This window comes from Equus caballus, chromosome 9 (genome assembly GCF_041296265.1).
Source record: "Equus caballus isolate H_3958 breed thoroughbred chromosome 9, TB-T2T, whole genome shotgun sequence".
Taxonomy (NCBI): domain Eukaryota; kingdom Metazoa; phylum Chordata; class Mammalia; order Perissodactyla; family Equidae; genus Equus; species Equus caballus.
The window spans coordinates 82,077,390-82,094,410 of NC_091692.1; the positions used below are offsets into that span (position 1 = coordinate 82,077,390).

Consider the following 17,021-nt stretch of genomic DNA (forward strand, 5'->3'; position numbering starts at 1 on the left):
TCTAGGACTCTCTGCCCTGGGAAAACCCGTTTTACAGTTGGGGAAAGTAAAGCCCAGAGGTGTGAAATACAATTTACACAGGGCCACACAGCTGCAAAGCCACAAGACAAACCCAGGCAGCCCAGTTTGCAATCCAGTCACTATTTCTTTAATATGTTCAGGATCAAGTAACTTTAAAAGTAAACATAAGCTTCTACTAAATCCAGGCGCTCCTGACACAAGGAATCATAATTTAATCGTTCAAGTCTCGGCTCTGGGCCAGACTCCAGTTTCACCACTGACTAGCTGTGTGACCTTGGTTAGGAAAGCTCTCTTCACCCCGATTTCATCACCTAAAGTGGAGAGCATGAGCACCTACCCCATAGGGCTGTTGCAGGAATAAAAAGACTCAATATATGTAAGGCACTTAGAACAGAGCTCAGCCCGTGTTACTTATTCAACAGATGTTAGCTATCGCAGTTTTTAATATTAAAACCATGCCCATTTTTAAAAATGATGTATAAAGGTTTTTGGACATTAAAGATGATCTGTCAGCTGGGGATCCATTTCCTTCCTTCTCAGAATCTTCAACTCCTCACTGTGGGTTTGGTGGGTCATCGAATCAGCCCCGAGATGGTTTTCAAAGCTATAAAATAATTACAGAGGCATACAGTGGCAGCCAAAAATAAAAGTCACACAGCATTATGCTCTTCAAAGGCCCTTGCTGACACAGCAAATGATGCAGTGGCAACGAAGGGCCAGTGCTGACAGGACGGCGCATTTCATCAGCTCAATACTCCTGCATCCCAGGGAAAGGGAGAGGAAGAGTGAGCGAGGCCCTGTGTGCCAGGGCGCATGCCTACAGGTGCAGGAAAGCCATGCCCCACACGGGCCACCTCTGCTGGAGAGGGTTGAGAAGCCTGCCCCGCCAGCCACTTAGTTCTCTTTCTTTTCTTTTTCATTTTTTTAAGTAACACAGACAACTGCATCCGAGTGAGTTCAAACATTTTCATCTCCTATGACAGGCCATGTGCTGGTCCATTATGACACAAAGAAAAGGGAGACCCTGCTCAACAAAGTCTGGCATTCTAAGTATACCAAACACCTAGATACTAATTCTTTGTGGCCAATAATACAAAAAAACGTGTGCTTTCATATTAAACACGTGGTTTATTCATTCCAGAGTGCAAAAATCAACAAAATATGGACTTGTATTAAGTATTATGGTACTAATAAATTCTTAAATCCCATTACAGTTTAATTACTAACCTAAATATATACATTTAATAGCAACTGACACTTTCGTTTAAAACAAATGAACAAAACAGGTCTAACATATTTCCACACTCTAACAATAGTTATATAAGGTCTAGATCGATTTTGCTCTTATAGTGACCAGCTTTAAAAGTTTCTCCTAAATAAATGGTATTACTAGCTAGAGTAAAATATTTGCTAAAAAAGACAAAGAACTTTCAGAGCTGTTGCCTTTGGGAAACAATATGGAATGCTAATATTTTGGAAACCGGAGACCTGCTCGCTTGAAATTCTGGAGGCATGCCCGAAAGAGATGCAGTTAAGAATAACTGTTATTCCCTTCTATCACTTCCAGCAAGCAGGACTGGAAAAATACATCAAAGGGCTCTAAGCAAGAGACTGGCTTTCTGTAGAGAGTAGATATCAAACTGTAAACCGTATTAGAGCTACAGCCCCTAATGACCTGAAGCCCAAATGTGTCTGCTGCTGGCCAAATCAGGCTGAAGCATTTTCTACAGATTCATCACTTCCTTGGTGATGCCTACACCATTAAAAATAGATTATGCATAGATCTCCAGAAGGATGTATACACGGGCATTAACTGCAGCCTAGCCTGTAACAGCGAATAAAAAGGAGGTAATCTAAATATCCCTTGAGAAGAATGATTAAATTGTGCTATATCCAGACAGTGAAATTCCATTTGGCCGCTAGAAAGAATGAGGTAGATCTCTAGGTACTGACACAGAAACATAATGAGAATATGTGCAGTAAAAACACAAGAACACATATCTTATGGGCCACCTTTTGAAAACGATCATACAGATATACTTTATTCCATCTATCATTCTACATAGTGTTCTGCAGTTAGCTTTCTTCCTGCCAGATGTGTTTGTTTATATATGCAAAAAAGTCTATAAATGACACTAAATCCAATCCCTGCAACGGGTACATGAATTTTTTAAACTAAAGAACGTGTTTTTTCCCTCAATTTTTAAGTAAAAATTAACTGACTCAAAATCACTTCTGAATAGCTTACAGAACACACAAGAAGAACATTCAAGTTTCTCTTATCTCCATAAAATATACCTTCTATCAACCATACACTTTTTAGGTCACGTGAGAGTTCTCACACTCTGACACTCAACAGAATCTCCCCCCAGTACATACGGCTTCTAGACATCACGAGATGTATCCAGGCATTGCTAAAAATGACCTGAAATCAAGTGGCTTAAAAATATATCAACGTGGGGGTCTGTTCACTGTGACATTTGTCTTTTGTCAAGGACATCACCTCCAGGCTCCTACTCGACCTCCATCCCCACCACAGAGAGACTGCTCTGCTTTCTTTTCCCACAAATAATTGCTCTGGCTTTCCACCCTCAAACCATGAGAACTTGCAGGCCCTCCAGTTTCCCACTGAGAACCACTCTGGGGAGCGGCCTCTGCAAACACCCAGCAGGAAATTGTGGAAAAATCAAGGAATGCGTCTCTCTTCCACCCTTTAAGACTCATCCAATAATTAAACACTAAAATACCAAAACTTCTTATTGCATTCAAAAATGCAATGCCAAATATCTAAGTTCTTTCCAATAGCAGAACAAGTTTTTTAAGGAGGACACATTCTGATGACTATTCTAGAAAGACATCACTATGACTGACAGCTCCAGTTCCAGATACTGCTGAAAGAGAAGAAAACATTATAAGACAGACCCAATAACACTAACAGTGGTGAACACTGGCTTAAAGTTAAATTCTTCTTCACACTTGTATATTCTAAACATTCTAGAATGGACACAAATAAACTATGTAATAATTTTTTTAAAGGGCTTAAAAAAGATACTGATTAAGACTCCTGTCAAGCTGACAAACAGGCTGAAGAGGCCACTGGTCTGATGTCCCCATGACACTCTCCTAGGAACCTTTGGAGACACCGTTGGCATCTTGGAAATGAGGAGAAATATTACCTCCCCTGAGGGAACTTCCTCGACTCCCTGAGCTAACTGCTTACTTTCCTATATTCCCTCAACACTCCATTCTACCACTATTACTGTCCCAAACATTATTTCTACACTGAAATTCTTTATGTGCACATCCCATTTTCCCCACTCAACTGCAAGCTCCTCCAGGACAAAGAGAGTAACGTACTGATTTTTCTGGTCCCATGACAGAGCCTGAAATATCAGCAGTTTCTGAGTTTCTTTAATGAATGAGAAGTGTCTTCACTGCAAACTCATTTGAATATTTAACTATGCACCTATGGTAAATGGGTACCTACTGAAACCCACTGGAGGTACCTATCATGTGCTTCACAGAAGCTCAGCTCTCGTGTGACTGGGAGCGGTCCCCCAAAACCTGCGCCCAACACACACATTTTCCAATGTCACCCTAACAATGACAAGAACAGGCATGCAGGTGTCAGTGCACAAGCAGACCCAAAAAGATAAGGCAAAAAGACAGGCAGGAGAGATTCTGTCTGTTAACAGAAGGAAAGCACCCTGCTTCGAACAGGAGTCTCTAAATTATGCATAACATCATTTCTTTTTTTTTTTTAATTTTTTTTCCAAGGAAGATTAGCCCTGAGCTAACACCTACCAATCCTCCTCTTTTTGCTGAGGAAGACTGGCCCTGAGCTAACACCCATGCCCATCTTCCTCTACTTTATATGTGGGACACCTGCCACTGCATGGCTTGCCAAGCAGTGCCATGTCTGCACCTGGGATCCGAACCAGCGAACTTCAGGCCGCCAAAGTGGAACGTGCACACTTAACAGCTGCACCACCAGGCTGGCCCTGTGTAACGTCATATTTCTAACGATGGTGGTGGGTAAAGGTGTATGCATTTTCTTCTTTATACCTTTCACCTGTTATTGTTATTTTTGTATGATTCAGTAGTCACTAAAACCATTAGAACTTTTCAAAAGATTTCCCTTTGTTCATTGACTTAATAAACATACTTTAAACACCTACTGTGTTCTAGGCACTACTGCGGGGTTCAGACACCAATAAGTCCTGATCTCCAGCTCAAGGGACTTGCAGTCAAATGTGGGAGACACACAGATACAACACAATAGGACCCTACTTATAAAATGGTTCCTTATTTTATGGAAACCCAGAAAAATGGTCTATCCAACCATTTTCACTGCTTCCCATTCCACAAGGGAACAAGAAAAACCTCAGGCCAATCCATGTGAGGAGGGAAAAACACATCGCAGCCAAATGCACAGCTCAGGCTCTACAACCAGCATGTCATGAAAAATGACAAAAAAAAAAAAACACATCATGCCACCTCACGCATAAATAGTGGTTTCTGTTCTTTATTTTTCATTCTTCTTTTCATAAGCTTTATTATCTGGAGAACCGTCGGCAACTTTTAATATGTGGAATCCCACAGAGTTAAAAAAAATTAGAAATATGAGTCAGCTGAGCTCTGATAACTGTATCTTCTCAGAAAGCCACCCAAGGGCAAAAGCCCCCACGCTGAATTGAGTTAATGCTGGAAGCCGTCCCTCCATCTGCTTACCACGTGTGTTGGTGGCCATGTCAGCCACTTTCTGAAAGGCATCCAAGAAGGCAGCTGCTGCTACCACTGTTGTCCTGAAACGCAAACAGATAACAAAAGCATGAGGAACGTCTCACACTAGCAAATTCATGACAGCTAAAGGGCTACAACCGCTAAGGACTGAACACAGCCTTCCAGGAGCAACAACTCGACGGGACACGGGGGACCACCGGCTTTGCAGACCCACTGTTTTCTTAGGAAGCGTTTCTTCTTTTCATAAGCACCCTACCCCAATAACGTCCAGCTCGTTTGGTGCTAGCCAGTAAATGCTAGCAATTCTTCCCATCTTATTTCACCTGAGAGTATAAAATCATTGCTAAGCAAAATTTCACTACGGAGGAAGACAGGCGTTTCTGCCAAAAAGAAAAATATCACTGAAAAATATAAATGGTACAGGTGAAATTAATTTTAGAGTGGGAGAACAATATAGATACATGGATTGGGAGAAGGAATCTTGGAGAGACATCACCTTGTTCACGCAATCCATTTTAGAGATGGGAAAACTGGGACCATAACTACAAAGTGACTCTCGAGATCACTGGTTCAGACCAGAGCTGGGACTAGCAGCCCAGCAGGACTCATAGTCCTGGGCTCGTCCCACTACAAGTCAAGACCCTGGCTATGTGACTTTTCCCCCTAAATCATAACTATGATGAAACTGAGATACTATTTTTTCAACCGTAGAATGCTTATCTCAACTGGATCTCCCGAATTCCTAAAAGCTGAGAATGGGGAGAAGTTACTAGACTCATTTGCTCTCCTAGATCTTGTTTTGAATTCTTCACATCCTCTTGGGCACTAGGAGATGGCTTGAGCACTCTGTGGTCTACTGGTTCCTAGAGTCCGGATCCAAGATGTCAGTCAATGAAGAGTAAGCACCGTTCCATGCCAGGGCTGTGAATGCCCAGAACAAGCCAGCCAGCCCAGGACTCACATGCAGGGACTTTACAATCGAGCTGACAGCCTCATGCTAATTTCCAAGTATTTCTCATACGCATCCAGCCTTTACTGAGAATTCCTAAGAATGCAAAGTGGCTGAAGGAAGATGAGAATAAGGACTAGAAAGGAAGGAGTTCAAAACAGAGAAAGAAAAGAACAGAACAGAAAAGGCCTTTAAACATAAGCAACAGCGGTTATGAAACAAAAGGATCCTGGAAAGGGCTGGGAGTGGTCCCTGGGAAAACCTGGGCAACAGCCCCCTACAGCCAAACTTCAAAACGAGGCCTGATGATGTCTTCCAGGAGATCAAGGAAACATTGTGCTTAAATTAAAAAAAAAATTAAAAAGACATACACACAAAACAGAAGCAAAAAAAAAAGCACGTCGAAGCTCATTTTTTAAAGAGTTGGACATGAAATGCAAAGCCTGGACAAGTTAGCTTGACCAAACACGCTGGGATTTATAAATGGCTCATTCTGATTTACAATTAATATCTGACACAATGGCTGGATTTATTCGCATTCAAGTCAATGCCAATCACCCAAATTCAGTGAGCCAGCAGTAGAGGCGCCTTGAGTATTACATGGCCACCAGGGCTCCACTGACGGTGAGGACAGTGGTCAAGTGTGAGGAATTAAGAGCTTTTAAACAGTGCCTCCCAATGAGTCATATTTCATTGACTGCTGTTGCCACAAGACATCTTCGCCCTCTCCGATGGGGCAGAACAAACATGGAACCACCAGCCGCGGGAAGGAGCGAGGCAGCTTAAATACTCCAAGACTTAACTGCCTCTTCTACAGTCTTATCTTTATCCTCTCTCTCAAACAGAAAACTCAGCCATGTACACGAGGACCCTTTAGTGCTCTCGGCCAGCTACTAGTAGTTTGACAAAATAAAGAAATGGTCCTGCCTGCAGGAGGCCTAAATGTTGCTAAAAAAAAAAATAGAAAATGTACTTTGTACCACTGGGGCTAAGAAACGATTGCTTTACGTCTTACTTTATGTGCTTACGACAGCTAATCAGTGAATTATTTTAAGCTTTAGGTTCTTCATTGGTAACAAAAGGAAGAGAGTCTTTTCCTTGGTCAACCCTGAAAGCCTACCAGACAATTAAGTGAGGTCGGATAAGAAAAAATGTGTGTGTGGGGGGGTGTAGTTAAATGTTTTACTGATTTACTCCAGGAAGAGACCTCCTACAGGATAGAGATTAACCTATTTGAAATAAATCATAATAGTGGCAGAGATGGGGGGTGGGTAGGTGGTCCCTCATCTTATTGGTGAGGCAGCTGAAGGCCTAGACGAACGGGGTCACACTCTAAGCAGAGGAGGTTGGACCTGATCCAGCAGAAAGTAACTGCAGGTTTTTAAGCAAAGAAATGGTGAAGGACTTGACAAGTGGAGAAGGGGCTGTATTCCAGAGCTCACTGTCCATTGGGATGCCCACGCATGGCTCTGGAAATCCCAGGTTCATGGATGGCAATCTCAGGCCCCAGGAAGCTGAAGGAATGGAAGGGGAAAATCCATCTCTCCTGGATCAGGAGAGTTTTCTCTCCTGATCTCCAGGGGAGCCATGCAACATCCAGTCCTATGGCTAAAGCTCTGGGCAGTAACTCCTGTCCACGGGAAAAGGACAAGAGTGTCAAGTCATCCTTCCCTCCTCTCTCTGTCATCCACATGGCTTTTTATCCTAGAAAATATCTACCCGCTTCATTCTCTGGACAACATCCTTATGTCAAAGCAACCAATGTCATCCCCCATTTGCCATGAAGAGAGATCATGAAAACAATTGCTTTTTTAAATGTCCCATCCTTCACGGAACACCCACTAACTGCAATAATACCCCTTCTCCTGACTTTAAAAGCATAGAGCCTTAACAAGATGTTGACATATTCCCTATCTGCTATCAAATGATATACGAACAAGCACAACACAAGGCAACCATAATCGCCCCTTAGAGCACATCAGCATTAGTTTTTTAAGCAGCTTTATTGAGGCATAATTTGTAATACCATAAAATTCACCCTTTTTAGGTGTATGATTCAATGATGTTTTAGTAAATTTAGAGTTATGAACCACCACCACAATCCAATTTTAGAACATTTCCATAACCCCAAAAAGATTCTCGGTGCCCAACTACAGTCAATCTCCTTTTCCACCCCCAGCCCCAGGCAACCACTAATCTACATCTGTCTCTACAGATTTGAGCTTTCTAGACATTTCACCTAAAAGGAATTATACAATAGTCCACACTAAGTTTTACGCTCTTTCTAACGAGAGGCAGTAAGCAGAATGGACTCTGCAGCCAGACTGCCCGAGTTCAAATCCCTGCTCTGCCATTTGCTACTAGCTGTGTGACTTTGGACAAGTTATTTAGCTTATCTGTGCCTCAGTTTCTTCATCGGGAAAATTGGGATAATAACCGTACTTACCTCTTGGGGTTGAGATTTAATTGAGTTAACACATGCCTGGCACATAGTGAGCGCTACATAAATGCTGCCATTTATTACCTTACATATAATACCTGACTGGACTCTCCAAATTCCTGTGGAAGGTGGCAGAGCAGATATGAGTTCAATTTTACATGTGAGCATCAGGACATACGGCTAAGCGGCAATGCTCAAATCAGAACCCACTACATGCTTCCCTATCTGTAACGGGTTCAAAACTAACCCGAATCTGCATTTTGTGTCCATCCTACTCCATTCTTCATCTAAGGATGTCGCCCTGTTCCTGGGGACAACGTGCGTCTACTTACCGAAGCTGAGACTGTAGCTTTCCTGCTTTGTTTATGAAATCTTCCCAAACTGGATAGCTCCCCTACAACAAAACAAAGCCGTCAATCAGTAAGTCCCGCTGTGACAGACATCTGATTAAGACAATAACAGAACACCCAATTCCAATTATACAGGGAACAATCTGGGCATGCTCTCTTCCTTTGCAGTCTATGAGATGTTGCCCGACTATATATAAACGTATTGGCTCAGGAATGGGTTTAGAAGGTGCTCAGTCCCTGTAATCTTGTAAATACTACAGACACCAAGTGGAAGAAGTTTGGCAGAATCTAACATATACATCGATGCATCACTTTTTGAGTCAATAGATGGTGGGTCCAAATTCAAGCTGTGCAGAACATTTAAGGCTCTACCGTGAATCACCTGATCATGGCCTGGCTCTTCTCACCCTCATTCCAAACGGGAGGAGGAACTAGAGTGACTGGGGCTCCTCTCCAAGACATGTGGCTGCTGGGAAACATTATGAGACTATCAGAATCTCACGGTTGGAAAGTTACCTAAATATAGCCACTCAGCTGATGGCTTGAACCCAGCATGTACATACAATATGACAGGTGGTTCCCCAACACGCTTCAGCTAACAAGGAACTCATCACCCTCCCATAGCAGCCTACCTATATCTGCCACCCTCTCCTTTATGGCCATGGAGTCCTAGTTCTAACCTTCTGGGGACCCTCAGAGTGAAGACCAAGCCCGCTTCCACATGGAAGACTTTTCCAGAACTGAGGATAACCAGCACATTCATCCACATCTTTCCTTCTTTCAGCTCCCCAAGTGCAATTCCATTTCTACAGAGGACCCTGTTTCACACCCCTGCACGCAGTGTCCTGGGGACATTCCATTCCATCGTGTCTCTCTGCTCTTCTAAGTATGGTGCTCAGACATGAACTCCAAAGTGCAGGTGCAATCCTGCGTGGGGCAAACCAGAGCGGGGTCTCACGCCTCCCTGCACATACACATTCAACTTCTGTTAAGATCAGGCAGCCAACCAACCAAAAGGCAACGCAAAATAAACCCAGACAAGGGGAGACCACGGTTAGAGAAGAAGAGTTTGGCACTAAATCATTTAAATATAGAACTAAGATTAAACACCTAGGGGGTAACGGTTGCAGGATAAAATGAAATGTTATGAACCTGGATATGGCCAAAATAACAAATGCGACCTCCTGATTTTGTTGTTAAGGAGAGAGGGAGAAACTATCGTGAGGTTAATCATCTCTCCTTTCATTACAGAAGCCCAATCAAAATAGTCTAAAACTGCAACTGAGCTAAAATAGATTATTTCACCTTCCTGATGGTTGTCATCATCTTTTTTTTCTTACCCTTAGTACACAGGTTCTCAACCTCGCCACTACTGACATTACATACTGTATACTTTTTGGTGGGGAGCTGTTCTGCGCATTATAGGGTATTTGGCAACATCCGTGACCTCTATTCACTAGAAGTCGTAACTCCCAACCCCTGGTTGTGATAACGAAAAATGTCTCCAGACATTGTCACATGTTCCCCAGAGGCAAAATCGCCCCTGGCTAAGAACCACTGCTTTAGAGAAACGTCTGACAAACTGATTCCTTTTGGTGAAGAAACATTTATCTGAAGTCCAGCAATTTCTTCAGTATTACGTCACTTCAGTTTCAATTCTCCTGCTACATGAAAGTAAAATTAAATGTTTTTATTTTGAAAATACCACACACAGCAGGAACGCCTTATTATAAAAGTGCTTATGTCCACATTTCTCTAGCTATCAAATCTATCTGAAAATGTGCATAGAGATATCTGGAAAATTGTCTACCAAATATAAAAATGGGCTATTTCTAGGAGCTAAGATTTGGACCAATGTGTTGCTTTCTTTGTCGTTATTTTCCTCTATGGCATAGCTGTGTGTGTGTTTGTGTGTTTATAGGGGTCATATCATTTTTACAAAAACAATAACATCATTACATTAAAAAAAAACCCTTAAGATCAATTTAGAGGTTCTGGCAACAGCAGCACCATGCATTTACAACCCACCCAAACCCTGAAGTCTGTTTCACACAAGCTGCCACATTACACCCATCAGTTCTGCATTTCTGCACTGGAGACCTGCGTGGCCCACCCGCAGGTCTCTCGATTTATTCCTCCAAGCGAAAATTTGCTCCCACGGGATGCTAAGCTACACCAGGTCAGGGATCCCGTCCGCCTGGCTCCTGGGAGAGGCCTTCTGCAGCTACACCTGAGCTACCGACACCAATACCCACGCACTGGTCTTGTCACCATACTGCTAAGCCACAGAGCCTCCATCCCATGTTTGTGCCCTGGGAGTTTCCTCAATCCCAAAGCAGAACTTTATATTAATTTGTATTGAATAAAACCTTACAAGAGCTCAGGCTACCATTCCAGGTCCATCCAGACATCACAGGGAATTCCAACTATAACACCTCATCTGCTTACCACTTTTTTATCAATTCCAGGTATGAACGCCCCTTCTACATCTACACCCCAGTAATTAAAGGGCTAAGAGAGGAAATCAGAGTCTCTAGCTGGCCACTACAGATCTCTGTCCAGACCAACATCAGTTAGCATCCTTAAGAACACAAGAGTTCAACCAACCAACTACAACCTTATCCGGCCACTCCTTCTCTTCCTGATCCCAAGACAGTAGGAAGAGCTTTTTGAAAAGCCTGAGGATGTTTAGACACACTGACTACCAATTTCTAGCCAAAGGTACCATCATCTCTCATCTACACAAAGGAGGACGGGGGAGCTGGGCCCTCTTCTCCCCAGCATCCATCCAGGAGCCCCCAGAGAACGTCACTGAGATGATCCATAATCCTTCTTAAGGAAAAGGTGAGGCACATTCATTGAGAACATGCCAGAATGGCAAGAGGCCTGTGCAGAGAGCACTGAGTCCTGAGTTCTAGCCACGGCCTTGCCAGTAAATTATTGGAGGAGGTCCCTTTACCTCTCAAGGCCTATTGCTTATAATGATAAGTAATAAAACAAATCATCCCACCACCACTATTAAACATTGACATCACTAAACACTGAAAGAATGTAGAGCTGGAATAGGGAACACAAATTTGGGAGTCTAATCTCCCGGACTGAATCTTAGCTCTCCCATTTGCAATGGGACATTGGGCAAGTCATTCCACCTGTGCATGGGGATAAGTCGCTACCTCACAGGGTTGGTGTGAGGAATAAAGGAGGGCAGACATAAAAAGTGCTCAGGGCAATGCCAGGCACACAGTAAGTGCTCAATACACACCTGATAGGACTGAGCCAAGCATTTGCAGGCTGCCAGTAACCTTACTCAGGATGTAGAGAGAAACGGTAGAAACTGAGTCAGACTGTCCACCCAGGCTGGCATCCCTCATTCTCAGTCCTAAGTACAGAACCAACTGTAGATAGCTGCACTGTGCATCTCACTGTCAGTTAATCATAGTTAAAGCAGAAACAGACGAGGCAGCTGGATGCACAGCAACAGAGGGTGTCCTTGCTGCTCCTAAGCAAACGGCAGGTGGAGTACTCAAAACCAGAGATGAATGTGCCTGCAAACAACCAGGGCTCAAATCACTTAAAAAACCACTTATCTGCCTCCACTTGGAGCCTCATTTCAGTCTTTACCAAATTAGCAACAAGAGGAGGGTCCCCTCTCTCTCAAGGGGTACAGCACACAGCTCTCCACCTACGAACACCCACTCAGCCAGAAGAATGCTGCCACATGCAGCTCTCTCCTGATTTAACGCTATTTGACAGTCTATCACAGAGTGTCAGGCGCACCTGTGTGAGGCAATATATAATTTAATGGATTCTAAAAAAAAAAAAAAGAAAATGAACTTCTAAGAACAGAAGACAAAAACCTCCTTGTGGAGGAATTTTTTTTTTTAAGTGTGTAAATTTTATTAAAATTTAAAGGCAAGGTGATGTTGGGTTGTTCCAGATTTTTTTTTTTTTTTTAAGTTTCTTTCAAGGAAAAAAAAAAAAGTTTCTACCCACCTGAAAGTAGTTTTACTACAAAAATTCAAAAGCTTGAAGGAAGTGAGAAAGGAGAAGGGACTTGTAGAAAGATCGTAAGGTAACAGAAAAAGCCCTGGATTGTTCTAGACTACAAGACTTAGTAAAGGAGAGCACACTCAAGTTTCAAAAGAAACGTGCCGATCAAGACACTGGATGCACTGAGACCCTTTTAGAATTCCATATTCCAATTCCAGTACAGTCCTTATTTTCTAGCCGGCACCGCCCACCAAGAAGTTCCAGAAAGCTCTCTCCTGAGGCCACGTTTCTGACTGGGCTCTTTTCATGTTTGAGGAAATCCCCAGGAATGTATTCCCACAGCCATGAAAACAATCCCAACACAGAGCCCACCGTGGAGGACATATAAAGGTTTCACAACTTTCCAGACAGACCAAAATCAAAGAAAATAAGGCTCCCTCGGAGCACCGGGTTCTGCCCAGGCCCAAGTCACAGGCAGAGCGAAGAAAGACTCTCACCCTTCCCCTCCCCGCCCCCACCGCCGAAGGAACCACTTGAATTCCTTTGGAGAGGAGAGCGTGGGCAGGTTTTGAACCCAGGGCGGTTTGCTGAAAAGAGAACTCAGATCACACTGGGTTCTGAGACAAAAGCAAAGTCCCCCATCACAGAAATGGGAAGAGAAAGCAGGTTTGTTTACAAGCACACAGAGGACTCCCTCAACCAAGGTCCATGACCGTCCCCACTTCCTACAGCAGGAGACACGGGGCTTCCCCAAAGACGGGCTCCAACTGAGGCCTCTGCAGCCACCAGGTGGGGCGCCCACCACGCTCCCCACACCACACACGCCGCCTCTGATGGCTGCTGTCTCTGACCTCGAGGGGGATTCAACAATCTTGAAAACTCCTACTGAACTGTCACCACCCAGCTCAAATGTCCCCTCTTCCAGAGCATTCTCGGACACCCCCACTTCTCTCACAGCATGCAACTCACCATCTACGAGCCTCAGTCTCCCCCACCGATGGTGGGCTCGAGGACAGAGAAACGCAGCGAGGGAGGAAAAGCATTTCCAGTAAGAGGAATGGCTGGTGCAAAAAGAGGGAAGCGGAGAGGACAGAAGGGGGCTCTCTCCAGGGGACACTGGAGTGGCACATTTATGCTGGGGAGAAGCAGGAGACAGGCAAGGTGGACGAGGTGACTATGAGCAGCCTTCAGGGCAAGGTCCAGAGTTTGGTTAACCACAGATGGTATAGCAGAGGAAGACAGCGGTGGCCTTTTTTCAGATGGTGAGTGACCATAAATTCCAAACCAGTTACGTGACAAGGGAACCTGGCTAACGGTCATATACCTGATGGCAGCGTGGTCCCCTGGGGTGTGGGGAGGAGAATGAAGTCATTTTCCTACTTCTGAGGAAAAAGGCCCATCTCATCTTTGTCGAGGCCCCAAGAGTTTGGGAGCCACCTAAACAAATATGCGAGTCAGCTTCCCCACCACCCCCCCACCCTCAAGATTGAGCTCTGGGAGCACCCGAGTCCCTCTCGCCCTCTCCCTCCCCCTCCTCCACTTGCCCCACAGCCAGGAGGCCGGGCAGGCCACTTGCCTAACACAGGGCGTAGGATTCAGCCAGTGGCCACTCTGGCTTGGGGCTCTGTTTGGCTATGTTTTGTTTTGTATTAAACAGAAGCCCAGGATGGCATCCCACACACGGAGCAGAAGAATAAACTGTGTAACTCATCTGCACGGCTGGTTCACGGTGGCCCATAAATAATGCAGCAACTGCCTCCCCCAGCCTGGCCACTGTGATAGCGGAACCTCGGGGCACAGCTGAGGGAATTCGACACCCGCACTGCCACAGGGAACATGGAGGAGCCGGGAGCCATGGTGGGAGAAGGGGTAGTTTGAGAGGAGCTAGAGAGCCGGAGAAGACTTACAACGAGGACGAATACAGCTTAAATGAGAATCGAACAGGGACCAGTGGGGGGACAGGCCACAGGGAGGCGGGTTCCAACTCAAAAAGGCCTCCATCCTGCCCAAAGGTGCCAGGCAGAGGCTGGCTCACCAGTGATTATGGCTGATGAGAACTCAAGTCTTGGGTATACAACTGGACAGGTAACGTCCCTCTTTTCACCTTGACAAGCATCACTGTCACCATCATCACCACTAAGCATTACCATTTTTTAATCAGTTGCTAGGTGCCAGGTACATAGACCAGCATTTCTCAAACTAACTTATATATTCACACCTGGGGATCTTGCAAAACTTCAGGTTCTGATTCCCTTGGTCTGAGATGAGGCCTGGATGTTGCATGTTTAATCTCAGTGACGCTGCTGGTCCACAGACTACACTGAGGAGCACAGGTTTACACACACTCTTATTACATACTCACAACAACCCAGCGAGGCAGGTGCTGCTATTATTTCACAGCTGAGGAAACTGAGGACCAGAGAGGTTGTACCTAGTGGTCCAGGCTCAAATTTGATCCCAGATCTGCCCAACTTTGAGGCCTAAGTGCTACCCCGGATTCTGGGAAGTGCAAGCAGCAAGATGAGCAGACCTAGCCTCTGGCCCAGCCCCAGGGCTGCAGACAGCTGCTCAGAAGGAAGGCTGGGTCCTGCAAGAGCCCAGACAAAGCAGAGCAGAGGGCAAGGGCTCCCCAAACACACCACCCCCATTACAACTGCAAATGCCCTGGGAGAGCTGCAATGGCACCCTAGAAATGGTCAGGATCCTCAACCATGTGAAAAAGAAAACATGAAACATAAAGAAAAGTCCTTTGTGCAGAAAAGCCTTGACAGAAATGCACCAGAAATGTTCACTGCTGCTGTCCCTAGCGGAATGATGATGGGTAATTTTATCTCATCTTCGGGTTGTCTGTGGAACTGATCTGCTTCTACCAGGAGATGGGAAAACCTGTCTGGAGCATCTCTACAGGCTGCTGCTGCCATCAGGTCCCTCTCCAGGTCTGCGGGAACCTCATCAGGGTGAGCACGAGGAGCAGAGCCCACAGCACCCCTCCCCTGCTTCTTCTAGGTACACACCTTGATGAGCTCAGACTTCAGCGAAACGAAAAGCAGAACTTCAAGAGGAGCCTGGCACCTTCTGACTTAAGCAGGAGTGCCTCTGGACTCCTTGCTTCTTCAAGCGCAAGGCAGGAATCTGCAGCTTCGAGAAGTGGGTGTGCAGGATGAAGGGCCCCTGAATGCCTGTGACAGCTTTGTCCCCAAAACCACCATTCCGCACCCCATCCTGCAGAATGAAGGGTTCCCAAGATTCTCAGATGAAAGGCACTGTGGAAGCCCATCCATCATAAAAACCATTCCTGAGCTTTTATTCTCTGATTGGGGCTTGCCTAATCCACTAATTATCCCTGTCCATCAAGTGGATGACAGCCTTGGGGATAATCAATGGTTGCTTCCTTGCACGCCCACCCTCACCCACTTGCCCAAGCTCATCAGCAATAAATATGCTTAGGAAAAGGAAGATTTAACCACAAAAGGTGCTCCCTCCATCCATCCTCCCCTCACACCCTGCTCCTTTTGTAACTATAACACCATAATTAAGTCAAGGACATCAAGCTTCTTCTTCCTCCTGTGTTATGAGGTCCCATGTCCAGCATGTCTGCTTTCTGACATGTGGGTAGGTCTCCACTTTAAAAAAAGAACCGAATAGGTATGTCAACTGTAACTTAAAAAAAATACCACTTTGAAGATTTCTATCAAGAAGCATTCCTTTGTCTATCTTGAGCCTTCTAAGAGAAGAGCTACGAGCCACATGGACTTCAATAAATTTAATTACAATGACATAAAATTAAAAACTCAGTTGCTCACTCAAGTGCCCAATAGCCACATATGGCTAGTGGCTACGGTACTGGACAGTGCAGACACAAAACATCTCCATCATCACAGAAAGGTCTATTGGACAGCACCGGCCACAACATGACAGTCACTCTGGGCCTCCTTGGAGTGACAGACAGCTGTAACTAGGTCTCTGGTTCTATTTTTTAACTTTTGCAAAACTGGTGTGTGTACCATGCTCTACATTTCTTTGAGAATGGAACCCCTCTCTTTTTCCATTCCCCAAATTCATCCTGCCCCCCACCAATTTCCTCTGCCATGATATTTCCTTTATTATTTTAGATGGTCATCTGGAGCCATCCAGGAATCCAAATGTATTTCATGATCATCATTAAGAACACCACTTCACATTTACACAGCGCTTGAGAGCGTATAAAGGGCTTTCACAACTGCCCTGGGAGGGCGGTTAGCAGAACAGGCATTTAACACTTCCCTTTTTCCATTGGAAAATAAGGCACCGAAAGCTCAAGTAATTTACCTAAGGTCAGGGAAGGCTGTGCCCTCATATCCAGCTGATTTCATGAACTGCTCCTAAATTTGCTCAGTTCTTTTTAAAACTAAACGGTTCCATGGGTTCACGTAAAATTTACAGCTTCTCCACAACTGGAAACTTGGGAACTCAACGTCTACCCACCTCATATAGGGGCCGGCTGCTCCTACTCAAGCGCTGGTAAGAAATGTTCATGTCTATTTAAACT

General features: G+C 44.8%; 1 protein-coding gene across 16 annotated transcripts in view; it reads right to left on the reverse strand.

Moving 5' to 3' along the window:
- The window catches only part of MTSS1 (MTSS I-BAR domain containing 1), a 161,387-nt gene that overhangs the window by 129,154 nt on the left and 15,212 nt on the right, over positions 1–17,021 (reverse strand). For all 16 annotated transcript variants that reach the window (XM_070222479.1, XM_070222477.1, XM_070222473.1 and 13 more), the window contains exons 2-3: positions 8,486–8,547; positions 4,753–4,826 (exon numbers count right to left, since the gene is read on the reverse strand). In XM_070222479.1, coding sequence (XP_070078580.1) covers positions 4,753–4,826; positions 8,486–8,547 — 136 coding nt within the window. The remainder of the gene's footprint in view (positions 1–4,752; positions 4,827–8,485; positions 8,548–17,021) is intronic.